Source organism: Triticum urartu, chromosome 5, assembly GCF_003073215.2.
Source record: "Triticum urartu cultivar G1812 chromosome 5, Tu2.1, whole genome shotgun sequence".
Classification (NCBI taxonomy): domain Eukaryota; kingdom Viridiplantae; phylum Streptophyta; class Magnoliopsida; order Poales; family Poaceae; genus Triticum; species Triticum urartu.
In genome coordinates this window covers 497,381,390-497,402,208 of record NC_053026.1, presented here as the reverse complement: position 1 = coordinate 497,402,208, position 20,819 = coordinate 497,381,390, and the positions used below count along the sequence as shown (strand labels likewise).

General features: G+C 42.2%; 2 protein-coding genes and 1 non-coding gene across 4 annotated transcripts; 2 read left to right on the top strand and 1 right to left on the bottom strand.

The window, feature by feature from the left end:
* Nucleotides 1–2,243: 2,243 nt before the first annotated feature.
* Nucleotides 2,244–5,282, top strand: LOC125510096 (dolichol-phosphate mannosyltransferase subunit 1-like). Its single transcript, XM_048675188.1, has 8 exons — nucleotides 2,244–2,613; nucleotides 3,381–3,480; nucleotides 3,587–3,620; nucleotides 3,700–3,776; nucleotides 3,883–3,908; nucleotides 4,584–4,748; nucleotides 4,824–4,938; nucleotides 5,024–5,282. The coding sequence occupies exons 1-8, from the start codon at nucleotides 2,498–2,500 to the stop codon at nucleotides 5,126–5,128; spliced, it is 738 nt and encodes a 245-aa protein (XP_048531145.1). The 5' UTR covers nucleotides 2,244–2,497; the 3' UTR covers nucleotides 5,129–5,282.
* Nucleotides 4,109–4,244, top strand: LOC125511891. The gene has a single exon (XR_007285162.1). It is a non-coding gene; the product is annotated as a small nucleolar RNA snoR113 (small nucleolar RNA).
* A 2,022-nt stretch (nucleotides 5,283–7,304) lies between the features above and the next one.
* On the bottom strand, nucleotides 7,305–14,991 carry LOC125510095 (NEDD8-activating enzyme E1 regulatory subunit AXR1-like). 2 transcript variants are annotated; one of them, XM_048675186.1, is made up of 14 exons: nucleotides 14,755–14,991; nucleotides 13,731–13,903; nucleotides 13,473–13,636; nucleotides 12,195–12,305; nucleotides 11,863–11,942; nucleotides 11,612–11,762; nucleotides 11,439–11,532; nucleotides 10,422–10,510; nucleotides 9,793–9,866; nucleotides 9,527–9,689; nucleotides 8,924–9,009; nucleotides 7,971–8,054; nucleotides 7,696–7,876; nucleotides 7,305–7,599 (listed from the first exon to the last, which is right to left on the bottom strand). In XM_048675186.1, the coding sequence occupies exons 1-14, from the start codon at nucleotides 14,811–14,813 to the stop codon at nucleotides 7,516–7,518; spliced, it is 1,593 nt and encodes a 530-aa protein (XP_048531143.1). In that variant the 5' UTR covers nucleotides 14,814–14,991; the 3' UTR covers nucleotides 7,305–7,515. The 2 variants fall into 2 exon arrangements, with proteins under 2 accessions (XP_048531143.1, XP_048531144.1); XM_048675187.1 differs by having other exon boundaries at nucleotides 7,696–7,852.
* Nucleotides 14,992–20,819: the final 5,828 nt, after the last annotated feature.

The window sequence follows — 20,819 nt, the reverse complement described above, 5'->3', positions numbered from 1 at the left end:
CGGCGTGGTGACGATCTTGATGTACTATAGCAGCAGGGCTTCGCCTAAACTCCGCTATAGTATTATCGAGGAATATGGTGGCAGGAGGCACCGCACACGGCTAAGGAATAGATCACGTGGATCAACTTGTGTGTTCTAGGGTGCCTCTACCTCAGTATATAAAGGAGCCAAGGGGGGAGGGGGGCGCCGGCCAGGGAGAGGGCGCAGGAGGAGTCCTACTCCTTTCGGGAGTAGGACTCCCCCCCCCCCCCAATCCTATTCCAACTAGGATTCCCCAAGGGGGGGAAAGAGAGAGAGGGGGGCCGGCCACCTTCTCCTAGTCCTAATAGGACTAGGGGAGGGGGAAGTGGCGCAGCCACCTTGGGCTGCCCCTTTCTCCTTTCCACTAAGGCCCATGAAGGCCCATATGGCTCCCGGGGGGGTTCCGGTAACCTCCCGGTAACCCGGTAAAATCCCGATTTCACCCGGAACACTTCCGATGTCCAAACATAGGCTTCCAATATATCAATCTTTACGTCTCGACCATTTCGAGACTCCTCGTCATGTCCGTGATCACATCCGGGACTCCAAACAACCTTTGGTACATCAAAATGCATAAACTCATAATGTAACTGTCATCGTAACCTTAAGCGTGCGGACCCTACGGGTTCGAGAACAATGTAGACATGACCGAGACACGTCTCCGGTCAATAACCAATAGCGGGACCTGGATGCCCATATTGGCTCCTACATATTCTACGAAGATCTTTATCGGTCAGACCGCATAACAACATACGTTGTTCCCTTTGTCATCGGTATGTTACTTGCCCGAGATTCGATCGTCGGTATCCAATACCTAGTTCAATCTCGTTACCGGCAAGTCTCTTTACTCGTTCCGTAATACATCATCTCACAACTAACATATTAGTTGTAATGCTTGCAAAGGCTTATGTGATGTGTATTACCGAGAGGGCCCAGAGATACCTCTCCGACAATCGGAGTGACAAATCCTAATCTCGAAATACGCCAACCCAACATCTACCTTTGGAGACACCTGTAATGCTCCTTTATAATCACCCAGTTACGTTGTGACGTTTGGTAGCACCCAAAATGTTCCTCCGGTAAACGGGAGTTGCATAATCTCATAGTCATAGGAACATGTATAAGTCATGAAGAAAGCAATAGCAACATACTAAACGATCGGGTGCTAAGCTAATGGAATGGGTCATGTCAATCAGATCATTCAACTAATGATGTGACCTCGTTAATCAAATAACAACTCATTGTTCATGGTCAGGAAACATAACCATCTTTGATTAACGAGCTAGTCAAGTAGAGGCATACTAGTGACACTTTGTTTGTCTATGTATTCACACATGTATTATGTTTCCGGTTAATACAATTCTAGCATGAATAATAAACATTTATCATGATTATAAGGAAATAAATAATAACTTTATTATTGCCTCTAGGGCATATTTCCTTCAACTAGTTGTGTCCAAAATGTAGAATATTCTGCTTATTTCATTGATGTTCGTGATAAGATTTCTGGAACTTGTGATAAATACAAACCAAAGTATGTGAGAGTTCGCATGCAATGACCTCCATCAGCACCAACTGTAGGAAAAAAGAAAGGAGTGTAGAGTAATATATTTGGTTCTTCCTCATGTGCCCCAAACTCTTCAATAGGAGCATCAACACTTGTGCTTGCGGGTGGTAGGGAGTTAGCGGAACACCCCAACAATGACAATGTGAGCTTCAATGAAGAGGACGAGGAAGACTTTAATGAGAACACTAATGACTATGAAAGATGGGAACTAGCCAGAAGAAGAGCCCAACACATTACAAAAAAAACAAAGAACTAGAAAAACATTGCCATTCACGAAGAGGAAAAGGGAGATTTTTTCATTTTCTTTTGTAGTATTCTTATCCTTTTGTAATTTTCTTTTCTCTTGTAACCTAGAGCGTGGCTTTGTACTCTTTTTTTGTCTTTTAAAGGATTGAATGTTTTAATGAGGCAGTCACTAGTAAAGCTCAAAATTTATACCACATGACACTTTGCCTCTTTTTTATTCCTTTTTCTGCATTTTTCAGTTTTTCCTATAAAAAATCGAAGTATTTGGGCCATAATGGCCCTGAGGGCACGGGCCCGCTCACTTATAAACATGACTAGGCGGGCCGTGCCGTGCCTGCCATGTTTACGCGTGTGCCAGGCCGTGCCGGCCCAATTGGTCAGGTTTGGGTGTGCTGTTTCGCTAGCCCGCTCGACTGCTCCTCTGCCGACCCCTAAAAAAAAGACTGCTCCTCTGCCGCCGGACCTCCACTCTCCCGCCAGGCGCCCGCCGGTCGTCCTCCGCCTTCCTCCCTGCACTTCCTCCACCGCGCGATCCCGACCCGCCTTCTCCGCCCCGCGCCGCCGCCCGCTCGACCCGAGCTCTCCCCTGTCTGCGAAGGCGACAACCAGCAGCCGCGGCCCGAATCCAGGGTGGGAGGGAGATCTGCCGCGCTGCTCTGCTCGATGGAGACTGGAGCGGAGGCGGGCGGCGGCAGGCCGGAGTACAGCATCATCGTTCCCACCTACAACGAGCGCCTCAACGTAGCACTCATCGTCTACCTCATCTTCAAGCACCTCCCGTAACCCCCTGCCTTTACCCACCTGTTTTGCTTGCCCATGCTCATCCTCTTCTACTTCTCCCGGTAGGTACTAGTTGAGATCGTTATCTCTGTAGGGCGGAGGGCGTTCGTGATCCAGAATTCCAGATAGATTTAGAGCCGTCTCAGATTTTCCGGTTTGCAGATAAACTTGGTCGTTGACAGCAATCGAAATCTTTGTTTACAATTGACTGCTAATGGCTCTGGGATTCTCCAATTCTCCATTTCCACAGTGCAAATGTATAACACGCCTTTGGAACTAGTTATTACGTTGGATTTAGGCCATGAGATATGATCGCTGTCGCATCTCATCATGTGTAGCTGCCAAGTGCTAGTGGTGCCGTCAGCCGTGCTCAGCTGAATTCAGTCCCTGTTGTCCGCTTGATCTTGTGACAAGATCTCTCAAAGGACATAGATCAAGCAAGGCGACCGTGTCATATGGATATTTCGAAACTAGTTTCCGGTTCATGTTATTTCTCCAAGACTAGGCAGTTTTCCAGAGTTATCCAAAGTATGTGTGGTCCTGTCAGTGTGTGCAGCTGGTTTCAGTTACGTAGCACTTAGCGCCGTTTATACCCTAGATGACCTTCATCATAGTGCATCCTTGGCTAGTTTTGGGCGGTCAGCATTACAACCTGTTTTGTTGCTTCTGTGTACTCATATTATCTCGTCAGCTTAATTTTGGTGTATTTCAAATGGCAAGGCTGTTGCATATGTTTTACTAAACTTGCTGCAACTTTCTACTGTAGTGATTCCAAGTTCGAAATCATTATTGTCGATGATGGAAGCCCTGATGGCACTCAAGACGTTGTAAAGCAGTTGCAGCAATTATATGGCGAAGATCGTGTTGTAAGTAATTTAACAAACATGCTGATGTATGAGTTTATATGTATATATATGTGGTCCGGGTTTCGGTTATTTATGACTTACCTCGATATCTTTTATCTAATACCAGCTACTGCGAGCTAGACCAAGGAAGCTAGGACTTGGTGAGCTTAGCTGCCCATTTCGACATATGGTGAATGTTATGCTTGATGTTCGTGTTAACAAACTTCTATAAACATTTAGGTACTGCATATATGCATGGATTAAAGCATGCATCAGGGGAGTTCGTTGTTATAATGGATGCAGATCTATCTCATCATGTATGATTCTTCACATTTTCTTCTCTCTGTTATTTGGCATAGTTAAACTATTTAAATAGTTCTGTTCCTTTTAGTTACTGATGATTCCTTTTTCTATTCTGAACAGCCAAAATATTTGCCAAGCTTCATCAGGTCAGAATCATATACTCAGTGATGCTTTTGAATTTATCCAGAAAGAAAGATTGGATTTACAGCTTTGTATTTTGTTTTACTGAGGAAACTGGAAGGAGCTCTGCCTATTCTCTGCTGCTGCACCTCCTTCTTTCTTGGATCCTCTATCGACGTGTGTTCTCGTGTGCTTTGTTTCTAGATAGATACCGGTTATAATTGTGTGGCAGTGATGAGAAATTGAAAGGCTGGTCTTATGGCTGCCTCCGAGACACGAATATTCGAGATCTTCTCGTCGTCGTTCCGGGATGGTAGTAGCATGATGTGATATGATTCGGCGAAAGGTTTTCTCTGAGCCATTTCCCCCAGGTCTTTACAGAGGCTGACATGGGCACTGACACTGCCCTACTGTATGCTTTGAAATATTGTGTACATTTAATCTGTTCTGTTTTGATTGGTCTGTTCTCTTTGGCAAAATACGTCTTAGTTAACCAGTTTGCTCTTGTCAGGTCTAGAAATGGAATCTTGGCTAACCAAGTCATAGATATGTACTTGTGTGATAGTTGTTTGATTTAATGGCTGAAACTACTCCAGCGAGGTTTGGTGTAGCTAAGCTCTCCGAGCCCATGGGAAAAAAGTAATTAGGAGTTAGAAGAACCTATATAGCTTTTCTTTTAATCATGTTCCATCAATGACCAGGAAGCAAAAGGAAACCGGTGCTGACATTGTAACTGGCACCCGTTATGTTAGCAACGGTGGTGTCCATGGTTGGAATCTTATGCGTAAGGTGACTAGCAGGGGAGCGAATGTTCTAGCACAGACGTTGCTACAGCCCGGAGCTTCTGATCTGACTGGATCGTTTAGGTGTGTCTCATTTCTATACGAATAGAACAAGCCCCTTATAATTTCTATTGTTTGACACTTTTGCCGGTTTCCTAGGCTATATAAGCGAAGTGTTTTGGAGGATGTCATCTCCTGCTGCGTCAGCAAGGGCTATGTATTCCAAATGGAGATGATTGTCAGGGCTACTAGGAAAGGTTATCACATCGAAGAGGTAATCGGTTCCATTTTCATTTGTGTAAGGCTGGATTTAAAGTATCTTGGCTTTGATAGTTGTAAACTTTGCTTGTCATGTCTAGGTCCCAATAACTTTCGTCGACAGGGTTTTCGGAATCTCAAAGCTCGGTGGATCTGAAATTATTGGATATTTGAAAGGCCTTGTGTATCTGTTGCTCACAACATAGGGGAGACGCATGGTAGATTCTTGTTAGTGTTTTTTTCCTTATGTTACCACAGCTTGAGTTACATGAATTTGCTAACATTCTCAGACTTAGTTGAATTATGTACACAAGTTTTTGTCTATGAGTATCCTTATGAATCGTGTGGCATCTTGTGTTCCATGACTTGTAATTACTCAACTGCTTGCTACCTTGGGAGAACTTGTGTACATAAGAGGAAAATAAACATAAGAGCATTCCTTTTGCAGTTATCATGCAAGTAAAATACTCCCTCCATTTCTAAATATAAGTCTTTGTAGATATTTTACTATGCATCACATACGGATGTATGTAGATGCATTTTAGAGTGTAGCTTCACTCATTTTGCTCCGTATGTAGTCCATAGTGAAATATCTACAAAGACTTATATTTAGGAACGGAGGGAGTACATAAACAATAGGAAAGGAAACATAAGAAAATTTCTTAATTCTTATGTTTAATTTGAGTGTAGAATACTCCGGGGAGAACAGCCATATATTACATCAAAGGAATTACCTGGAAATTCTCTTTTTCTAACTTCTGTGAAGCACCCAAAAGAAGTTAGAATGCACTTCAGACTGTAGAAGAAGTTGCACAATGACAATACAACAAGTACCAGAGAGCAAACTGGCCTAGAAATTCTGAGATGCACAAGTTGCTGCCGACCCACAGATGACTAAGTTAAGCCCACAGTTAAAAGAATATTGAAGTCAGCCCCTAGGACTTGATTTGTTAAAAAGGGTGAAGAGAATTGCTTGGTTAATATGCGGAAGTCTGGACGAAAACCATTACAACACTCCCACAAAACAAGGCACCCCGGTCTACCTGGCTACCCACAAGATCCACGCACACCGCCAAAGAGAGAAACGCCGTTGAGATTGTCTATGATATGTCATTGTGATCACTTCTTCAATAAGCAACTCCGACTTCACCATGGACAACCAACCAAGAGCCTCTGTCATCATCATCACTTCTCCTCCAACAAGCAACTCCGACTTCACCATGGACAACCAAAGAGCCTCAAAACAAATGTTGCATAAGAAACCTGCCGGCATATGCCAAGAAATCCACCAGCCGCGTCGAGGACTAGGCAGCTCCGACTTCAGTAACAAGCCTTGTAGGAGTATCAAGCCTTGTAGGAGAAAGAAGCGCCCCTTGCACCAACATAGCCCGACCTGGTCATTGCATGGCATTGTTGCCAGTTGCCACCACGTCATGCCGAGACAAAACAAACAGTCGACGACGAATGATATGCCACGACCCCACCCCACTCTTCTTGCACATCGTTGTCACACGAGTCACAACACCAACCAGCCACACCGTCGGTCAGGCACGTAACCACCACGATGACATACACATCCAGCACCAATGATGTGCAAGATGGATCAAGATTTTCAAGACGGCCAGAATCCACAAGAAGAGCTTGCTCTGGAAGTTCCGGATCCACAACTATTGCCTACAATTCCTCTATCTGAAGCTGCATTTTATCGTCAGCAGGTACTCCGATCATACCATTCTCAGAGCATTAGAGCCCTCGAACGCTCAAACCCCTAAAAATAACTGTTTTTTTTACAGTTTTCGTCGAAAAAAAGCCGTAGACTAGAACCCCTTAATCCTCAAACCCTTAAATTTTTTTAAAGGTCCAATCCTCAAACCCTCTCCCAATTCTCAAAAGTAAGGGTTGGGGAGCAAAACCTACCCCAACTCTCATTTGGCAGTTATAATCGCGCGGGAGGAAAAAATCCTCCCAACTCCCGCGCCCACGCCAGCGACCGCCGCTGCTAGTCGCCCCCGTCGCCGGCGGCCGCCCCGTCGACCTCCCGCGCGCAACGACAACGTCGTTCATGGGGAATATTCTGTTATAAGGGTTGGGTTTGAGGGTTCTACTAGTAATGCTCTCAGCCGGTAATGAATGCTGTAACCCCCAAATATAGGTTTCTACTTTTGGGGGCCAGATACATCAAGAAGAGTCAAGGTTTCGTACCCATCCTTTATAACCTTTATTTATTATTAGTTAAGACCATTTTTAGTCTGTTGGGTATAAAGATATTTCAACACAAATGATCGAATTTGAGCTTGGTCATTAAGCAAAGATTTTCTTAGCCAAGATGATTTATAGTTGCCAGTAGGAACTAAGCATCCCACATTCCACTGCCAACAAGTATCAACGGCAAAAGAGGGGGGAAGGGGCCCCATGAATTCATATAGAGCTGATCTGCAGCCGCTGTGCGAATTACACTACCTCAGTACCAAGGTACATAAATGGACAGAATGATTTTCATTGCATGCACCGAGGCCGTGACGCAGAATCTAGCTAGGTTTACTACCCAATTGGATGACCGTTCCAGAGCACTCTACAAGATAACCAAGCCATGTCATAAGGCCAGAACTTGAGACTTGAGGTCGATTCCGTTGAATATGAATGTTCCATTCAGCGGCACAAACTGCTTGGTCACCAGCTGGACAAGGGGCGAAACAACTTGTTAGTAAGAGACAACAACATAATCCTCCTGGTTATAGCTAGCTCGATAAGGTCGGTGAAGAGAGGAGCATACCTTGATAACTTCCTGGGAGGCCACTCCGCCTATGAAGGCAGCGACAGGGTGAATCTCTGCACCCGCAAACCGGCACACTTCAGCAATCAGGTCTTCGGACAAGGATGATCCCTTCAAACCCATGTCACTTAGCACCGAGACAGCAGCCTCCTTCAGCCTAGGAACATCCTCACCAATCTCACTAGTGAATCCAGTGCTTAATCAGTATTATAAAAACATTAAAAGCATGATATCACAATTATCGCCACAAGTGAATGCACATTCTTGTCATGTACCTGTCGAATATTCCAGGTAATCTACTGTAGTTGGCAGCAAGCCTGTCAACAGCCCGTAGCAGAACATAGAAGTTCATTGCGAAGCTGCATCAATAAAATCGCTTGTCATTTGAGAAGCCAATAAATTTAGAACATAAAAGAGGAATGCAAATAAACCAGAGGCTAACAGCTCCAACATAGTCGCACACAATATTCAAAGCGCATAAACCCATGTGTGCACAAAACTTGCAGTGCATTTTGTAACACGGTCAACGATGGCTGAAAGAACATTTACTTCTAACAAGAAAGAAACTCGTGCTGGTAGCCTGATACTGGGAACAAGCAAATGGAAATGTTCTGCTCTAGATACCCACATGAAGGGCCACCATAGTATCTGTATTACAGTAGTTTCACAAAGTGCCTTTGAAAAAAAAAGCTAAATTCTAAGCATTTTAGAATTGCCTAGTTCTAGATGCCCTGCATATGATAAATACTACTCCCTCCGTTCCAAATTACTTGTCGTAGAAATTGATGTATCTAGAACTAAAATACATCTAGATACATTCATACCTGCGACAGGTAATTTGGAACGGAGGGGGTACTCCCTCCGTCCCAAAATTCTTGTCTTAGATCTGTCTAGATACGGATGTATCCAATACTAAAACATGACTTGATACATCCGTATTTAGACAAATCTAAGACAAGAATTTTGGGACGGAGGGAGTACCTCTGTTCCGAAATATAAGATGTTTTGGATACAGACTGAAATGAGTGAACAAACACACTAAAACGTGTCTACATACATCTGATTCAGAAAAAAGTTTAAACATCTTACAATTGGGAACGGAGGGAGTAACAATATTGCAGAACATACATAATAGTAATAGCATGAAATGTGAAAAATGTATAATAATTTTCTGTGTTGGTTACAACAGAAGAGATGGAACGAAAACATAAGAATAATAGATGCTGACCAACTGTCTTCGTCGGCGAAGTACTTTTTAACTTCAGATAGGACTGGAGAACTGAACTCCTCCTCCATACTGCGGTATCTACAGACCTAGACAACAGAAATCACTCAACAACGGGAGCACATATAGTTGATCCAAAAGAACAAGAATGGGGAAAGGCAGAAACAAGATAAATAACAGGTTCCAATAAGAATGGTCGACTTTTTGGTCATCTTTTACAATATTTATGTACTTATTATACAATCAAAACTGTTTAAAACTAAAAGCTAACAGTTAGCACATGTAGCAAGAAATTTAAGCCAGAAGTTGCACTGCCAATACAAGACTTGAATGTGCTGTGCAATCTGCTCATTTTGGAGGAGAATCTACAATAGTCCTATCACCTAAAAAAAGATTAACAAATAAGTGAGCAGTAATTGGCACATCATTTCATGGAAATAAACTTTAAAATTCATCATCAAACACGGGAGTGGATAACAGAACACTGAAAGGTATATCCATCATAAAACCAAACTATCTACCACAATCATCAAGGGTTCATGCAATAAGATATTCGATCAGAAAAAGAAGTTACAAATATATAAGCCCCTGAAGATAACATCTTACTTTGAGTTTTCTAGTGTTTTTGCAGAACGTTTTGATACATGCCCTTGAAATAGAATCAGGGTCTCTACCAATTCGCTTCAAAATACTCTTCACGCGATGCTCTATGGCAAGACAATCAGATTCAGCCTTAGCTTGGTAAATCTTTTGTAAGCTTACATAATACCTGCATTGGTCAGAAAACGGATCCTTTATAAAGTTCATGTAATAGAAGATACAGTTATGGCAATAAACTTGAACCTGAGGGATGATAGTTGCAAGAAACCTACTCAGTAAGTGATGTCATATCCGGTATTGTTCCTTCAAGAGGTAGCTCACCATTGCCCTCATTTGCAATAAATTCCTGTAAAACAGAAAGAAGGCAATGCGACTTAAGAAATGGAAAACCATGGTAAGAAAGAAATGATTGCACAAAAAGATGTACAAAAGGAACCCTGTGCCTTCACCAGGTAACAGTTGTGGACAGTTTCTGAATAGTCCATACATTCACTTCCTAAAACAGCTACCTAGCATATAGGTTTATTGCTCTAATGGGGCCTCTCCAGTAATAACTCATATGTGGCTTTAGCTAATAAAAAACAAGTTATGAACCACCTATCATCCACTTCAGCTGAGGCTTCTAGCTAGAACTACTTCATCCTTTGGCTTTAAATAATTGTAGCATAAATGCGGCTGTAAGTATATCGGTATCATAGAGTAAAGTCGCAACCCCGCACCCATCCACACACACATAAGAAACTTTCTGAATTTGTGTCAACAACATCAAAAGGTATCTAGCGAATGGTATTTCACATAACAGTGCAGTGGCAAATGTATTAGCGTTCATCCTCACTATGTTCAGATATTAAGGAATCATGGGCTATCACAACCACTATGATATGAATCATAATGAAGGTACCTTCAAAGAAGCAACTAAAACCCAGAAATCTGAAGAAGATAAATTGACTTCAGAGGAGCTATCATCAATTATCTGACGGATTTCATCACCTAGCAAAAAACATCATGAGTCAGAACTATCAATTCTGCACAGGTGCACTTTATCTATACAAATAAATAACAGAACAAACACATCATCTAGAAATAGGACTACTCAAATTTCAAAGTAAATTCATGAAGCATATATATTTGTGAAAGGAGTAAGTGACAGATTTTTTTTCAACAATACATGTTATAAATCGTTTCAGAGCATGTGGCTGCCATTATTTTCATGACATCTTAGTGCTACCATCAGGTGACATAACATGAATGGTATTGTTTTCCTGTCAAATCTACCATGCACACCAATATTAGCTGACACCAACGCCATGGTACTGTTTAAGGAAAGGATAGAGAACAGCAAAATGAACTGTTATTCATATACAGTTCAAACTGACAAGCATGTGACTGAATAACCTAGCAGATGCTCGCACCAGAAATATAAGGTGACAATGTTATTTTTATAGTATAGCCAGATGGTACTCAGATATTACAGTTGCTGCTCTGCAACAGCACCATACACTGTAACAAAGCAGGTTATCTTTGATCAACCACCACGGATCACTGTAGCAATGCCTGAAACAGATAGGTTCTTATTCTCAAAAATAATAGCTGTGGGGGCATCCCCCACTGTTTTCCCTAAAGAAAAGGCTGAAGCAGATAGCTGAACTCTGATCTAGATAAATCCACAAACTATTCATGTTTAAGACTCAGTAAACTATGTGAAGCCATTACTAAACCGAATGCAGACTATATGTAAAAGTTTAGTGTGAAGAAGTTTTGGGGCTGCCACATAGGTTGCACTTGCACTCATTAAATATGTTGAGCACGGAGTTGAAGTCGCATTAATTCAAGTAGTTTTCATGTATGGTATGAAGAAAAGTAAGCAGCGAATCGTGTTGAAGTTACATTCATAAAAGTAATTGTAGAAGTAACTTACTGATTCCTGGAGTTACTGAAACTTTATATGAAGATTCTACTGCTTCTTTATAATTGTCTTCATCTACGTTAAGCATATGGGCTCGAATTAGGTCCTGGCAAAAACAGTAGCTTAGTCAACGACCAGAGAAATCTGTTCAATTTGTCGGCCAGCAAACCCAAAAGATCATGTACCTTAAATTCCCTTTTCTCTTGCCTGGTCGAAGGTAATTGCCCATCGTGTGCATCAGCCCATTTTTCAGCAAGCCTCACAAGGATAACAATGTATGGAGTATGCTTGTGCACAACAGGATCTTTGTCACATATATCAATTGACTTTGCAAATCTGCAAGTCAATAGAAAATCAGCAACAAATATTTCCTTGAGAATGAGACAATTATCATACAATTTTTTCTGCAAACAATAGAGAAATGAATATCTCTTACTGCTTGAGTTCCGGCCAGGGATTGTGCAACCGTAAGTCATCCAAAGAGTGGTCCGGTTTTGATTCTATAACACAGTGCTCCTAATAATACATTACAAGAAAAAAATGGTCAATTTTCTTAACATGATTTGGCCCATAACTTCACCCAAATATGGTTAGATGCTGGTGTATAATGAAGTACTAAACCGGATCAGCCACTCAGGTGGCAATGTATCAAACAAGCAAGAATTTACAATTACCAGTCCTTGCAATTGTGATATAATGACATCATGATAATTTGGTATATGGAGGCACTATACGTATTTTTGGGGTTACGATAGATATATGAAGTACCTTGATGCTGACCCTGACAAGCCCAGTTAGACCATATGAACGCGCAGCAACCAACACAATATTTGCGCTCCTGCAGATACTGTCTAATTTCAATAAAGAACTCTCCGGAAGCTGCAGTAGTGAAAATTTGGTATCAGTAACCTTATTTGAGAGGCGCACTCTGCATATAGATGTTTTTTGCCCAGAAATAGGCTAAAAGACTTCGACAGCAAACTGGAAATTCTTGTGGCATCTACATTCAACAAAGTACGGGAGATAAAAACTGTAAAACAGGTTTGGCGCTAACGGTGACATGCCAAAAATATGAATCATCGGTCTACTCAATAAACCATCGATTGCAAAGATGGCCAGATAGGCAGTATACGAACCACACCATATCCCTAAACTATGCACCCAGTAATTAGTATATCATTAAGGGAAAATTAAACCAAATTTTAATTTAATGGTAATTCAGATGCCTGTTTTTTTTGTGTGTGTCCGCAATAGATGTATAGTGCAATAAAATTTTGTAGCAAATGAAAATAACTAATTATACCAGTTGGGAGATCTTACATTTTTACTCGTAACAATTTTCGTGCGACCACCGTGTTACGAGTAGTTTACATAAGTAGATGAAATGCCCATGCCAGTTGACCTTAAGTAGTCACTTCATGTCTTATTTGACACTGAATTATGGTGATCCCATTTGGTTGAACAGCTTCCATGACACGACATGGGCATTTCATCAAGTTGCACAAAAATGTAGCATTGCCTTCTAAACATGTTCGATGAAAAGTGAGAGGACAAATATATTTATCTAACTTTAATTAATATATCCCCAAAAGAACAAAAGACTTCTTGCAATTTTTTAAATGGCAGCTTCAAAACACTGCCTAATATCATGTGGTCACAGGCTCAAATCATGTTGTTCTCTGATATGAAACAGGAATTTCAGGTAGTCACCTACCACAATCCAAATGTTTTCCTGCTTAAAAAATGCTATGACAGGTGTTGACCTTTACTATTAATTATACAAAGAGATTCACTTCTTTCCAGGATACAACTATTTGTAATCGAAAGTAAGCTGTATAGGTTATTCAGTTATGACTTATGAATATCTGGTGCATTGCCCTGACCCTACAAACTTCCTAACCCACAACCCAAGATTTTAATCACTCCAATTTTTTGGCTTCACAGAAATCACAAGTATTCGTTCAGCAAAAAAAATCTACATAGGAAGCACCAGCATATTAATCGCTGATTTTGCGGTTTATCTTGGGAGTGTACCAAAACACACACCTGGGTAGCAAGGACAATAGTGAACTGGGAAAAGAATGAAGGATTTGTATCTATCATTGTTGCTGGTGACTCCTCAACATACTTGGCTTTCACAGCATCATTGAGCTCTTGTAGGAATGAACATATAGATTTTGCTCTTGATTGACCCAAGCACCCTTCATCCACTGAAAATAAATATAGACCTCCCAGTAAATATGAGTGTCATCAATTTAGGAAACGAATTCAGGAACAGAAAGGACTGCATAGCTAAGGAATTACACAAAAAATTGTTTCCCAGGTCCGATTGTTCGACTTTGGAGCCATCAACAACAGTAACACTCCCTATTCCTCCAAGCACAAGGTTCTTCAGCGCTTCAGTTCCTGTAGGGCCACAGTTAAGCAAGCATATACTAGCCTTCTCCAGTGCAGCCTGTCCTTGATCACCCCATATCCTGTAATTCACATTTGAAACACCATGTAGCTTTCAATATGTGCATATGTGTGTCCTCAGATTTCATAGGGAGTAACTTACGCGGATAATAATAATAATAAAACATATATCATACTATAGCATAAGACATAATTGGGGGAAAGGTGAAGGCCATACAATAGAATGTGGGCCATATTAAATTTATAAAGTAAAGCATGTGCCATGAATTATAATTTTGATTTACACTAATCAGCACCAAGGATTTGTAACAGGAAATGTTGTTGCTATCCTGGTCTCATGGATAAGCAGGTTTTGATAATGCTGAATTGCTTGTTCCAAATAGATAGCTCGATTACAAAATTTCTCACGCCATTGCTATGGATGTGATAAAGGATCAATCAAAAGGGACAAATCGTCCAGATTAAACAAGGAGGCAGGTTAAACTAACAGCTGCGATGGGCTGACAGGTGACAGACACCAAAACTCATGAGCCTTGACAAAATTTCCAGACCAAGGGTTTAAACATCTCAGCTTTTCAGGTAACTGGGTAGGAAACTTGCAGCTGGCTCAGTCATCAGTACCCAAAAAACGGTTTCAGAAACCCAAACAACAGCAGCTGCCCAGACCCCGCAGCGTCCGAATCTTAGCAGCAGGCCACCCGCTAGCCGAATCACAGCGGAAGCATAAACCCTAGATCAGACGTCGCCCCGTGCCCAACCCGAACCCGACGAGCCCGAGCGTAATTCCATCCGCGGCAGAACCCTAAACCCCTCGAATCGACGGCGAGCGCTCGGAATCTACGCGCCAGTCACGCGGAGATGTGACCGAGGGTGTGCTGGAGGGAGGGAGGGAGGAAGAGGGCCGACGCGTTACCTGAGCTGGCGATCGTACTTGGTCTTGGGCTCGGCGACGGCGGCGGCGGCGGCGGCCATGGCTGCGGAGGCGGTGGTCTCTCTACTGTGGCTGCGGCCGAGGAGCGGAAGTGGAACCAGGTGGGGAATCGCGACCCCTCCCTCCCTAGCGTGAAGCTGCTCGCGCGATGCGGAGGTGGGTGCAGGCGTTTTGCACCAGCTCGTGCGTGCATCCAGTTCCAAGGAACGGCCACCGGATCACGCGTATCTCTCAGCCTGTCTCAAAGCAAACCTGGCCTTATGGGCCGTATCGCGCGGGCCGCCCGTGGGCACGGATTTTTGGCACGGCACGCGATCAAAAGGCCCGGCCCGTGTTTGCCTCGCCATGGAACAAGATCCTGAAAGTCAGGTCTTAAGGCCAGGCACGACACGCACGACCTTTGTAAGATTTTTTTTAAGCATTAGTATAGACATAAGCGTTCATATACACGCGCATACACTCATTCTTATGAATGCACACACGCACACCCTACCCCTATGAGCACCTTCGAGAGACTGAGCCGGCATGTCATCTTGAGATTTACGAAGTCACCGTAGGCGCCTCGTCGTCGACGGGAACGTCTCCTCCCACTGAAAGCGCATCGCCGGAAATCCTGAAATAAATCCAGAAATAATGCGAGCACCAGGATTTGAACCCTGGTGGGTTGGGGATACCACTGTCCACCTAACTATCTCAACCACAGGTTGGTTCGCCACGACCTTTGTAAGATGAATAGTACAAGACGAGGTTAATAAGTGAACTTTTTCAAATGTTTTCGATGAAGACCCCATATCTGACAAAAAGGGCCTGCAGCTACGGCTCCATTGCACATGGTATTTGAAAATTTTGAAAAACACACCTCCGTTGCTAAAAAAATCTTAAACCAAATACGTGAATACATACACACATGCCTAAAAAGAGAAATTTCTGACATAAATAGCATCCATTTTTTGCTATATACTGTTAGAATTTTGTTTTTTTTTCTATAGCCCAAAACAAAACGAGATTTCTACCGAAACTTGCCATGGGTATTCGAAATGTGTATATGTATCCCCGGAAAAATTTCACATTTTTTTGAAACTTCAAAAACACAAATTTCAAAATGTTTAAATACATGGAGGAATGGAGCTCGGGTGCTGCAATCCCTCTCTCCCATATCTGGTGGCTTTCCGACACATTTTTTCTAGCATTACTTTCATATTTTCGTTTCCGATGTGACTAGTGCAATTATGGGTGTCGTCAAGGGCATCGAGAGCATTGGTACAATCAAAAACACCATTATGGTCTTAATCCCGAAGGGATCATCCTACTGTTCTCTCCGAGTCTTGCCACATAAGTTTATGTAATGTCACATATAAGATTGCTTCCAAGGTTATCGCAAACCATTTCGAAATCATTTTGCTTGAAGTCATTTCAGAGTGGCGGACGACCTTTGTTCCGAAATGTCTTCTAACAAATAATTTTATGGTGGTATATGTGTGACTTGATTTTATGAGAAGGAGCAAGCCAAGAGCCCACGTGCAGTGTGTGCTAACAGTGGATATGATGAAAACACACGACCAGGTGAAATGGTCGTATCTACAAAAGACAGTGAAAAAATTGGTTTTAACATGCATTGCATTTCGGTTGCTATGGACGCGATTAGCTCATTATCTTTTTTGATCATGTTCAATAGGGAAAAGAGGCATCCATCAAGGAGATTGTATTTCATCCTATCTTCTTTTTACAGCAAGTAGAGTGTCTTTCGTGGAGCGTGAAGTATGGTGCACGGGCACCATGGTGCCCTTTATTTAAAAAAATAAAAAAACATATTTAGAAGTTTTAAAAACAACAATAATTATATGGAAACTTGCATGTGTTCACTACGGATTCATGAATTTTTGTTTTGAAAAAAAGTAATTTGTAAGCTTTTTTTTAACATCACTACACACACAAGCACTCATATACACGCACATACACTCACCCCTATGAACGCACACACGCACACCCTATCCTTATGAGCATCTTCGAAAGACTGAGCCGGCATATCATCTTGAAATTTACGAAGTCACCGTAGGCACCTCGTCGTTGACGGGAACGTCTCCAAAAAAAATCAGGCCTAAAAACAAAAAAAGAAGACGCCCATTTAAAAATACATATTTGTCTTTTCTTTGTACGTCACGTATGAAAGTAAAATGACGTGAAAATTTGACATACATAGTATACATGTGTGCATTTACCAAACAAATCACCTTTTTTTACGTCTAAAAGAAATCACTTTTTTGCACTGTACTCTCAACGTTTAGATAATTAGAATAGTGATCTAAACGCTCTTATATTAGAGCAACTCTAATGCGCCGACCCGAACGGGCGACGATTTTGTCTGTTTTTTGTCCGTTTGGGTCAGTCGCCTATTCGGTGTCCGTTCATTTTTTTTCTTTTTGTTCGCCCGTGCACAACGCAAGCAACCAATTTCATGTCTGCGTGCAAATTTAAAAGGTCCACGGTCATAGATCATGGCAGCGGGCATGCCGCCGCCCAAAGTTCATACCGACACCGTGCCAGCGGCCGGCATACAATGTCAGCCTCTAAAAAGGCCATCACACAGTCTTGTTGGTGCGCTTGCCAGCGGCCGGCACACATGCTAGCACACAAAAAAAGGTCGGGAGTTCGACCACGCCATCTCGGGTGTGGTCATGCAAGCACACTTGCTGACATACACAAAAGGATGGCGCCTGCCGCCATAGATCACTCGCCATCGAACTTGAGCATGTTGGTCTGCATCTTCTCGAACCATGGCCTCTTCCTCGGTGACACGGTGTTGAGGTCCACCTTCATGATCTCCACCTCCATCATCATGCTAGCGAGAGCTACTTCTTTCGCCTTGGTCTTGGCATTGGCGGCCTCGATCTCGAGCATCCTCACTTGCTTCTCTGCCTCCATCTCAAGCATCCTCGCTTGCTTCTCCGCCTCCATCTCGAGCCTCCTCCTTTGAATCTCCATGAAGGCGTTCATTTGCTCTTCCTTGTCTTGTCGGCGCTTCTCCTTCCTTGAGTCTTTCTTGGTCATCATGCCCTCCACGGTAACGATCAAGGCGTTGGACGCCGCATCCCGCTTGTCCTCCTTCTTGGAGTTGGTCTTCCACCGCGGTCGTGGCTTCTCGCCCTCCCCAACCTCCTCCATGGCTTTCTTCCCCCCCCCCCCAAGCGCCATGAGGGCGGCATATTGCGCCTTTGAAAGTGTGTTAAGTCGACTAGAGGGGGGGTGAATAGGCGATTTTTATAAATTCTTCACTGAGGAATTTCAGGGTGAGGAAAATTTTGAGCGAAGAACTACTTGTAGCGGAATAAGTACTCAGATGCAGACATGACATAACATAAGCATGGACATCATGATGAATTTAAAACAAGACACAGAGTACAGAAAGCGTAAGCACGGGATAAAACAGGATGAAGACAAATAGACTGAAGAAATTAAACTGAGGAAATTGAGAAAGTCTTCAGTCAAAGCCTTCAAACAAATATGAACAAACACACAACATAGTAATGAGGAAATGAAAGGGTTGAGGAAATAGAATCAATAAGCTTGGTGAAGACAATGATTTGGTAGACCAGTTCCAATTGCTGTGACAGTTGTACGTCTGGTTAGGGCGGCTAGGTATTCAAATCCGAGGACACACAGTCCCGGACACCCAGTCCTGAACACACAGTTCAGGACACTTAGTCCTCACCGTATTCCCCTTGAGCTAAGGTCACACAGACCTCGCCCAATCACTCATGGTAAGTCTTCAAGTGACTTCCAAAACCTTCACAAACTTGGTCACCCGGCGATCCACAATTTCCTCTTGGATGCTCTAGACCATACAAAATATTCCTACAAAATAAGTTATCCCTACAAAATCATATAGTCTGGCTATGCTTCATCTTCACCACACAAAATATTCACATCATGCACAACCCCGATGACAAGCCAAGCAATTGTTTCATACTTTTGACGTTTCTCAAACCTTTTCAACTTTCACGCAATACATGAGCGTGAGCCATGGACATAGCATTATAGGTGGGATAGAATGGTGGTTGTGGAGAAGACAAAAAGGAGAAGATAGTCTCACATCAACTAGGCGTATGAGCGGGCTATGGAGATGTCCATCAATAGATATCAATGTGAGTGAGTAGGGATTGCCATGCAACGGATGCACTAGAGCTATAAGTGTATGAAAGCTCGAACTGAAACTAAGTGGGTGTGCATCCAACTTGCTTGCTCATGAAGACCTCAGGCGTTTGAGGAAGCCCATCATCGGAATATACAAGCCAAGTTCTATAATGAAAATTCCCACTAGTATATGAAAATGATGACTCAATAGACTCTCTATATGGAGAACATGGTGCTACTTTGAAGCACAAGTGTGGTAAAATGATAGTAAACATTGCCCCTTCTCTCTTTTTCTCTCATTTTTTATTTTTTATTTTTTGGGGCCTTCTCTTTTTTTGGCCTTTCTCTCTTTTTTTTCGTCCGGAGTCTCATCCCGACTTGTGGGGGAATCATATTCTCCATCATCCTTTCCTCACTGGGGCAATGCTCTAATAATGATGATCATCACACTTTCATTTACTTACAACTCGATATTACAACTCGATAATAGAACAAAGATATGATTCTATATGAATGCCTCCGGCGGTGTATCGGGATGTGCAATGATCTAGCGTAGCAATGACATCAAAAAATGGACAAGCCATGAAAACATCATGCTAGCTATCTTACGATCATGCAAAGCAATATGACAATGAATGCTCAAGTCATGTATATGATGATGATGGAAGTTGCATGGCAATATATCTCGGAATGGCTATGGAAATGCAATGATAGGTAGGTATGGTGGCTGTTTTGAGGAAGGTATATGGTGGGTTTAAGGTACCAACGAAAGTTGCCCGATACTAGAGAGGCTAGCAATGATGGAAGGGTGAGAGTGTGTATAATCCATGGACTCAACATTAGTCATAAAGAACTCACATACTTATTGCAAAAATCTATTAGTCATCTAAACAAAGTACTACGTGCATGCTCCTAGGGGGATAGATTGGTAGGAAAAGACCATCGCTCGTCCCCGACCGCCACTCATAAGGAAGACAATCAATAAATAAATCATACTCCGACTTCATCACATAACGGTTCACCATACGTGCATGCTATGGGATTCACAAACATCAACACAAGTATTTCTACTAATCCACAACTACCCACTAGCATGACTCTAATATCACCATCTTTATATCACAAAACTATTGCAAGGAATCAAACATATCATATTCAGTGATCTACAAGTTTTATGTAGGATTTTATGACTAACCACGTGAATGAGCAATTCATGTCATCTCTCTAAACAGATATAAGTGAAGCAAGAGAGTTTAATTCTTTCTACAAAAGATATGCCCATGCTCTAACAAATATAAGTTAAGCAAAAGAGCATTCTACAAATGGCGGTTTTCTATGTAAGGAGAAACAGGCAATCCAAATTTCAAATGATATAAGTGAAGCACATGAAGCATTCTATAAAGCCATACTCAAAAGATATAAGTGAAGTGCATAGAGCATTCTATAAATCAACCAAGGACTATCTCATACCAGCATGGTGCATAAAAGAAAAGTGAAAACTAAATGCAAAAGACGCTCCAAGATTGCACATATCGCATGAACGAAACGAATCCGAAAATATACCGATACTTGTTGAAGAAAGAGGGGATGCCTTCCGGGGCATCCCCAAGCTTAGGCGCTTGAGTCTCCTTGAATATTTACTTGGGGTGCCTCAGGCATCCCCAAGCTTGAGCTCTTGCCTCTCTTTCTTCTTCTCACATCGAGACCTTCTCGATCATCGAACACTTCATCCACACAAAACTTCAACAGAAAACTCGGTCAGATCCGTTAGTATAATAAAGCAAATCACTACTCTAAGTACTGTTGCAAACCAATTCATATTTTGTTTTTGCATTGTAGATATTTTAATATAACTTTTCCATGGCTGAATCCACTGATATAAATTGATAGTTTCATCAAAACAAGCAAACTATGCA